The 8499-nt window shown below is 42.5% G+C and overlaps 1 protein-coding gene across 1 annotated transcript; it reads right to left on the reverse strand.

Annotated features, from left to right (window-relative positions):
* Positions 1-643: 643 nt before the first annotated feature.
* Positions 644-8293, reverse strand: ESX1 (ESX homeobox 1). The gene is made up of 5 exons (XM_053990518.1): positions 8194-8293; positions 7874-8087; positions 7750-7795; positions 2944-3230; positions 644-2053 (listed from the first exon to the last, which is right to left on the reverse strand). The coding sequence occupies exons 1-5, from the start codon at positions 8291-8293 to the stop codon at positions 1828-1830; spliced, it is 873 nt and encodes a 290-aa protein (XP_053846493.1). The 3' UTR covers positions 644-1827.
* Positions 8294-8499: the final 206 nt, after the last annotated feature.

The raw sequence follows: 8499 nt of genomic DNA on the forward strand, positions 1-8499 counted from the left end.
GCAAGTGGACTGGTGGAAGCAAATAGCTGTTGTGGAAGAAACACACTCAAACTTTGTGTGAGAGGTCCTGCTCACTTCACTTCCGCAGTCTCCTGCTGCTTCACACACAGTGCAGCCCTGCTGTAACTCGAGTAGGGAGCTGGCTTTTCATAACAGCTGAAATACCACCACCTTCTCCTGTCTGTGCTACCAATGAGGTCTATGAACCCAAACAGAAATACTTCCATTCTTGTGGAAAGTGATGAGTATTTATCTTTGACCCAGCAAACTTCCTTCTCTGTCCTGGAGCTAAGTGCAAGCTCGATGCAGTCTCCAGAAGCAGCAGTGATGTAGCTGGAGCTCTGCACATCAAACTCTAGCTGAGAACTCAACTGTGTAGTCTTAAGAGTAGGTCTAGAGCTGCCTTGAGAAAGAAATTCTAAAATATACAAAATCTTTTCAGTGTAAATGTGTTTGAGGACAGTTCTGAGAAAACAGGCAGCATCAGTGGAGGAGTTCCATGCTGTCCCATCAACCACAGGAACAGTTTGCTTGGATCTCTGCTACAGGTGTGGGAAAGGTGATCTCCATGTGCAGCCAACTATTGGGCTTTCTTTTGTTGCTGTGAAGCAAAAATTAGCACTTGTATAACTCTGCCATTTGCACAGTGTTGTGTTTGTTTAATGAGTCCTCACAACAGCCCTGTGAGGTAGGCCAGTGAGCTGCAAAAGGAGCATACGATGACCTGTCCTCGCTTTTCACGACAGCACCAGGAGGATACCACGTATCCTCACTTTACACTAAAGCATCAGACCCGTGGAGAGTTGTTCTCAGTCCCGTGTCCTGGATGGGGAAGTTCAGCAAAGACTTTAAAAGGACCTGTCATGGAGTCCAGGATTGTGATGGACTGTAGACTCCTGCTCAGTAAGGCCTCTGTTTTCACTCATTTCAACATTGGTCCAAGGAAGAATATAACACTTCACACTGAGTACTCATTTAAATTCTGAAACTACTCAAGGCATGAAATGTCTCAAAATATCCAAGTAATTTGTTAACTTACTGGTCTGGTAAGGTGTGCCAGACATCTCGCTAAAAGTATTCAGCAACCTCATATTTACAGCTATAAGCTACTGATTGACATGTATATACATACACAGAGAACTACAGACAATTTACTGCACACTGCTAACCTCCTTTCACAGGATACAGTTCATGTACAGAGGTTAAACTTTCTTAGTTAAGACATTGCCACCTTGAACATAAAGCAAACTTTTTAAAAATTTGAAACAAGGTACTCTTTACACAAACCTAGTTCTGAATCAAAAGCCCATACTGAAAATAGTCCCCATCTTGTTCCTGCTAAGTTTGTCTAGAATGCAATATTTCATTGGCATTTGCACTTCAACATGAAGCATGGTCTCCAAGTTAATAACTGTGTACTGATTCTCAAGTACTGCATGTAAGAGTTCCTCCTGAGAAGTTAAGAATTGCTTAGAAAAGTGGTTATTCGTACAAAGAATTTTGAGCCTTTGAACTAGCTTCTGGTGAGTTCGGCGATTTCAAATCTTCAGATATGTGTTAGCCTGATTTACACAGATGAGATGGTTCCTGCTTCTGTTTCTGCAGTGCAAGAAATGATACAAGCCAATTTACTGCCTGATTTCATGTTGTAATGAAGGAAAACAATATTTAGCAGGTTTATTTCCTTTCAGTCTGTTCCTGAAGCTGCAGGAAATACAGCTCTGTGTGTGTGTGTTTTCTTTTTTTAAATGTGTCTCTCTAATGAGAGCTACTTATTGGAGAAGGCTTTCACTTTCCCCTCTGTGGCTGTAGTCTGTGGGAGAGCTCCTAACAAAGTTCTTTGTTAGTGTTTGTAAGACTGGAGATGAGGTTTAATTGAGGGATTTGTGCTGAATGTTCTTTGGCTTTGAGTCTTAGTGCTGCAATGCTTGACGTTTTCCTTTCAACTGCTGCTGGATCAGTGAAGGCAGTGAGAACAGGGTCTGACGGGGGTCCAGGAGCTTTCATTAGTACTGAAGCTGTTGTCATGAGAGGATTTAAAGCATTGAGAAACCTGTATTTGAAAGAAGTCAATATTCCAAATTAAGAATTGTTTTGGAGAACAAATACTGAGTTGCAGCTTCCCCCCACCAAAGTATTAGGGAAAAAAAGAAAAAGTTCCAAATTTTTCAATTTCTTCAATGTACATTCTTTTAGCTTTATTTTGCAGTATAATGTCTTGCCCTTAAAAAAAAAAAAAAACAAAAAAACAAGCAGAAAATCCCACCCTAAATAAAAAAACAAAACACTTTTAAATAAAATGAGCAAGAGATGATCAGACATGACATGCAGATATCTAAACCAGCAACCATTTGCTTAACCCCTCATGCTAAATCCTTTCTAAACAAACCTTGGATGCTGTAGATCAGCCTGTTCTATGAAAGCAATAAACCGCCTCATAAAAAGACCAATTCATATAGCTGTTTATGCAGACAATTTGTTCAGATCAATTGATGCCATGTGAAAAGCATTTGTTTGTCTGTTAATGTAAGATACAAGTTCTCATTTCAGCAAGAGTGCTATCTTCTATTTTTTTATATATTTGTATATACTTACATATATAATGTATTTGCGTATTTTATATGTAATGTATTTATAATTGAGAGAGAGTGAGAGAGAAGGATGGAGCTGCAGCCACACAGGTCACAGCAGTCTGTATGAAGACTAGAGTTCAGTGAGACCAAAATCGCAGTAAATATGCACAATTTGTCTTCAAAAAGCAATTATACATTAAGATGTTGTTAGCATGACTTAAACCCAAATCTTGCTGTTCCTAATCAAGTGCTCCTACACAGGAACTAAGCCATTTTAGTAAGTTTATTGAAAACATGCGAGTAGCAAAATAATATAAAAGCAGCATTTTTAACAGTTTTGAAATTTAGAAAAAAGAAAATTATTCTATACCTTCCAAAATGTGGATTTAATATAGGATTTCTGAAGAGAGAAGTCCAGGTAAGACTGCTGAGGCCAAATGGCCCTAAGGTTGAAGGACTAAAAGCTGGGGACATGGATGGCACAGCCAATGTTGAAAGAGGCATTGACCTCCATGTGTGATCTAGGAGGGGAGAATGACTCAGTGGAACATCCAAAAATAGACCAAGTGGGTGCGTTAAGGAGATTCCTGGAACAGTCCCCAGAATTTCATGTTTTTCACGTTTCCTCCACTTTGCCCTTCTGTTTTGGAACCAGACCTTCAATAAGAAATTATAAAGGCATTAGTTGAATTTACTCTGCAGTTTGTCTTACTAGATACTACAGCACATACTGATATGGATGGTAAAATAATTACTGTTAAACCAAACCCCACTTCCTTAATATAAAAGATCTTTTCATAAAGGCCTAAGTGGGTTTATTAGAAAATAAATCACTTTTAAATATTTTAAATTTGGCTACTCTCAGACTGAAGAGTCACATATGTTTTAAAGCTGTTGTCATATATTAACCTATCACCTGAAACGCAAGAACAATTATTAAAAATGATCATTCTTCCTTTCATAACTTATTTATTGAAAGTTAAATTTCAACAAAGCCATTCAAGAGGTGGCAATTATAATACAGTACAAAAACTGTTTTCCAAAGTTTTAAATAGTATCTACAGCATTTAAAAATCAGGTTTTGAGGGACCCGGCTTGCTTTACCTCAGCCATGCCCTATGACCATTTCCAGCAGTGTAACTTACCTTCAGGTGCTTGAATGTCACGAAGTGTGTTTGGGAGAAATGCCCTGCACACACCGGGATGCTGATCCCCAAACAAGGCTGCAACACGCCCCAGCCTTGCTGTCCCGAGCCTGATGTTGTTTCTCTCTGTCAATTGACAGAGACACAATTGACTCTCTCAAAGCACTTGTTCTGGGGTTCTCAGGATCCAGCTGAAGAAATACTGCACTAGTCCTTTCATTGCATGCAGTATATTTACACTGGAAAGTGTAATATACTGTTGCTGTTCTCCTGGCAGAGGGATTTACACCCCTCAGGTTAAGTGTGCAACACAGAACTGTCTTGCTCACAGGCAGTCGGCTGAGGGAGGTGCACTCAGCAGAAAATCAGAACATCAAAATTTTGAAGTTGGTACTTGAAATTCTTGAGTGGCAAGACTCAAGAATTCTTCAGCTTTTCCCCCAGCAACCATCAGCTTTCAATAGTCAGATGTCTTACAAAGGAATATCTGAACCTGTGAAATGCCAGGCAGCTATGCCTGCATGGCAGTGAGGACTGGATACTCCATCAGTCTTAGTCCAAGACAGGGGTCTGGTAAGGAAAACTAAATTACTGAGATCAGATGACTTTAAATCCCTGTTAACAAGTATTCCAAGTATTTGTAAGTGGAGCTTACCTAAGATTTCACAGGAGAAGACCATCAACTCAAAGGTTTTAGTATTTTCTATGAAAAATATCCTGTTGAAAAGGCAATAAATGTCTCATACTAAGACATGCAGATAGACCTTTCCTAAAAAGGATAAATGCTGCAAGGATGTTCATGTTCTTACTAAATCTTAGCACTGTTCTTCAATCTGTTCTTCATAAAGAAGCCTAACACAAAATTAAATGTCTGCTTTTCTGCTTTCTCTGTCCTAAAGCAAATCCACTCAGTGACCACTTGATCACTCAGACATGCACTTTGACTACAAAATATTTTTTTTTAATGTTACAGGTAACTTTGAGCTTAATCCCCAAATGTGATAATCTCTCAGATTTTGTATTTCTCAAACTAGAAGGAAATACCAGCATAGATATCTAATAATTACCATTAGAAAAAAGCTGGTTTTCCATTCCTTATTGGTACAAACCCATCAGTTCAAGTGGTAACAGGAGTAGACCAATGCCTCATACCTTAGACTGACATGACAAACAGCTTTCAAAATTTACTGCACACATTAACATTCAGATTAATCATCTTGAACCATTTGTTAAGCAGTTTTCCTTTGCTTCCAATAAAAGGCTTAACTTGCCTTTATTCTATTTTCAGACACTTCTGAAGTGACAAGCTAACCTTAACAGAAACTGCTATACCAGTCTTAAGATTTTTATGACTGTAATATCAATGACATAATACTGTAGAAAAAAGTATTACTTAATACTCAAAAATGAGTTTTAAACCATCAAGTTTTGAATTGCATGCTAAATGTTACCCAGATTATATTTGCAATTACTAGCATCATGCATATCTGACAAGAGATTCAGGTCTTTTATAAAGGAAAATGTAAGCATGTAAAATTTGATTGCTTTCTTGCTGTAATTTTCTGTAAAAATATATCCTATTTAATTGATGTAATACCTAATGATACTAGAAAGATACATAGATGTGCATAACTGCATTGTGTTTCTGCTGTAAGTGAATAAGAGGATTGCAATGAGAAAATATGACAAGGATTTCTTGATCAATTATATCTGTAAGCCAATATTTTAAAACTGATGAAGTTTATGGCAATGAAATACCCATGAAACCCTTTACCCCTCACGTTAAACAAGATAAAAGATTCCTTTACCTTTTTCTTTTTTTCTTCCAATCCTAACAATATGAATAATGAGAAACATGAGTGGCAACAACAGATGCAAATGCTATTGAAGAGTAATCCCAACATGGGTCCAGGTTATGAAAAGGTTTTGCAGACTCTCTGACTACCTCTTTCCCAAGGTAAGGAATCTTATTGGGAAGGAATTCTCCTTTATTCTATAAAAGTAAATAAGGGGGGTGTTGGATGAGGGAGATCTCTTTGAAATTATGATGGAATGAGCATATATTCATGCCATTTTTTTCTTATTTGTTCATTTTCATGTAAGACTCAAAAGGCCAGAGGAGGAACAATGCAGTGGCTGGTACCCATTTCAGCTGGTTTCTCCCCAGAGAAGCAAACCTCCATTTGTAAAATACATTGAGATGAAGAAATGGTCTGACTGCATTGGGTAAGATTAATTTCTTGAGTTTACACTTGACTAAGTAAAGAGATGCCACTTTCCATGTCAGCTGATTTAGCCAGGTACCATGGGAGAGGATTGCAAGTCTTCATTTCACACAGGATGCCTTATAGAGCAGCTATGAGCATGGCCATGGGTGGAATGTATTTGGTAATTATGGTAGTTTAAGTACAGTACATCACTGTTATTCCTACACATCCCCTTCTCTCCAGGCTGAGCCCAGTTTCCCACAGGGTAGGAACTGGGGCTTGGCTCTGTGCACTGCAAGCTCACACTAAACAACTGTGCTGACTCTGTGCTCCATGCTCAGGAGACTTGTGTTAAGATCTAACAGATTAAGGAGGCAAAGAGGTACCAGGAACAGCTCTTTGCTGTTCCTTCCATCCACTGAGGATGCATCAACTCTGTTATTTTTCTTGTTAATTCCTTTTTGGCTCCATCAAACACAAACTTTTAATTTTTTTTCCTAGATTAGTCATTAGGAGATGAGTTCCTCTTTGCCATGTGCCCTTGCACCATTCCTTCACAGGGTCTATAAAATATGTACCCCACAAAGGGAACAGTAACAGTTAAAATAACAACTTTTCACCCATGTCTTTTTTGTTGTTAGATGCTATGTGTAATTGTCAGAGACTGGGGCATGTCAGTGACTTGGGGATTTTTGTCATTGTTGATGTTAGGAAGAGTGGAGGATACATAATTTCCCCCAAGTCCACAAAAGAGAGCTAAAAAGCTCATCTAGGTGCTTTTTGAGTCAATTATAAAGTACCATTCCTACTTCTAACGCCTTTTTTTGAGATGGTGCATATTAAAATGAAAAGCTAAAAAAGTTACAGTTTTACAGACCAGAACTGTGGTGTGAACCATCGCAGATCCAGTGATTGGAGTAATGACAAAGTGTACAAACAAGGATCTGGCATTAACAGTATCAAAGCTATGCAATAGTAAGCAGGACTGTCACACTGAGCAGCTGCACTAGTTCTCAATCTTTCATAAGCAGGCACATACCCAGAGTTGTGCTGGAACAGTCAATAGCTGATCTACAGCACAAGCCAAATTTAGTACAATTGTCATTTGCAGGTTATAAATACTTGAAAGCCTTCACACCTTTTGAAAAAACTTTTTTTTTTCCCCTGTAATTTCTGTATAAAAAGGGGATTTCTAGGTTATCAAGAGATGAATCTAAAGAAAAGGGTTTTTAAGGGATATTGTTAAGCAGGAGTGCAGAGAGTCAGGAAGAATTACTAAGAGTCGTTTGTAGTTTAAGCAAACTGCAGGTGACAAGGGATTAGTGTCTGTCTAAGTATGCTGAAGTTCTACAGGCATTGCTGCAATCACAGCCCAGCTGAGCATAAAATCCTCCTGGACAGGACCTGACTGTCATACATGAATGCCAAATTCATCTTTCATTTGTTTTAACCGGTCATTTAGAAGTGTTTTAGTTTTATTGAGCTAAGTTAGACCAAGAGAAGGACGTTAACTCTGCAGTGTCAGTAAATGACTTTGAATGCTCCACAGAACCCCTAATTTCCTAATTTATCCTTTTAAATTCCTGCCTTTCGACTCATGAAGGCGGCAGCACAAGCGGGAGTGAGGCGCAGCATGGGAATGTCCCTGACCCGCCGCTTCCCCGCCACGGAGGTAACGCGCCCCTTCCTCCGTCCCTTCAGCACCACCCGCCGCGGACAGGACGCGTGCCCGGCACCGCCGCTGTTCGTTCGCGCCCGGCTGAACCAAAGGGAAAACGCGCTGTGTTCAACCCTCTCTTGCCCCTCGTCCCCCCCGGCACTCACCTGCACCCGGGCTTCCGTCAGGTCAAGGCGCAGGGCCAGCTCCTCTCTGCGGGAAGAACACTCAGTTAGAGCCGGAGCTTGCCCGCCGCCCCGGCGCGGCCGCGCCCGCCCCTCCCGCCGCTACCTGGTGAACACGTCGGGGTAGTGGGACTTGCAGAAGGCGCGCTCCAGCTCCTCCAGCTGGAACGTGCTGAACGTGGTGCGGTACCGCCGCTGCTTCCTCTTCACCGGGCCCGGTGCCTCGGAGCCAGGCGGGCGCTCCTCACGCTCCTCCGCCTGCTGCTCCTCCGCGGGGCTGCGCGCTCGGCCGGGCCGCGGCGTCTGCGCGCGTTCCGCGCCTGCGGGAGACAACCGCGGAGTTACTGGGGCGGGCGGGCGTGGAGCGGCCCCGCTGCCCCTCACCGGGCCACCTCTCATCGTGCCGCCTTCCCCGCCGCCCCTCACCGTGCCGGCCCGCGGCGGGGCCCCGGCCCAGGATGCTGTCGATGAAGTAGGAGGTGAGGAGGTGCAGGGCCGGCGGGGCGGCGGGGGCCGCGCTCTGCATGGCTGCGGGCAGAGCCCCCGCGCCGCGCCGCGCTGCGTTTTATGGGCGCGGGCAGCGCCCGGCTCCGCGCCCCGGCATTAGCATTTCATTAGCGCGTGGCGTCAGGGCCGGGGGTGGGACGCGCCGTGCCCCGCTCGCCGGGCCTCCTCCCCCGGGCGGGCACAGAGAGCCGCCCCATCGGGGCTGCCCTACGGCCGTTCACCGGC

Source organism: Vidua macroura, chromosome 14, assembly GCF_024509145.1.
Source record: "Vidua macroura isolate BioBank_ID:100142 chromosome 14, ASM2450914v1, whole genome shotgun sequence".
NCBI classification, from domain to species: domain Eukaryota; kingdom Metazoa; phylum Chordata; class Aves; order Passeriformes; family Viduidae; genus Vidua; species Vidua macroura.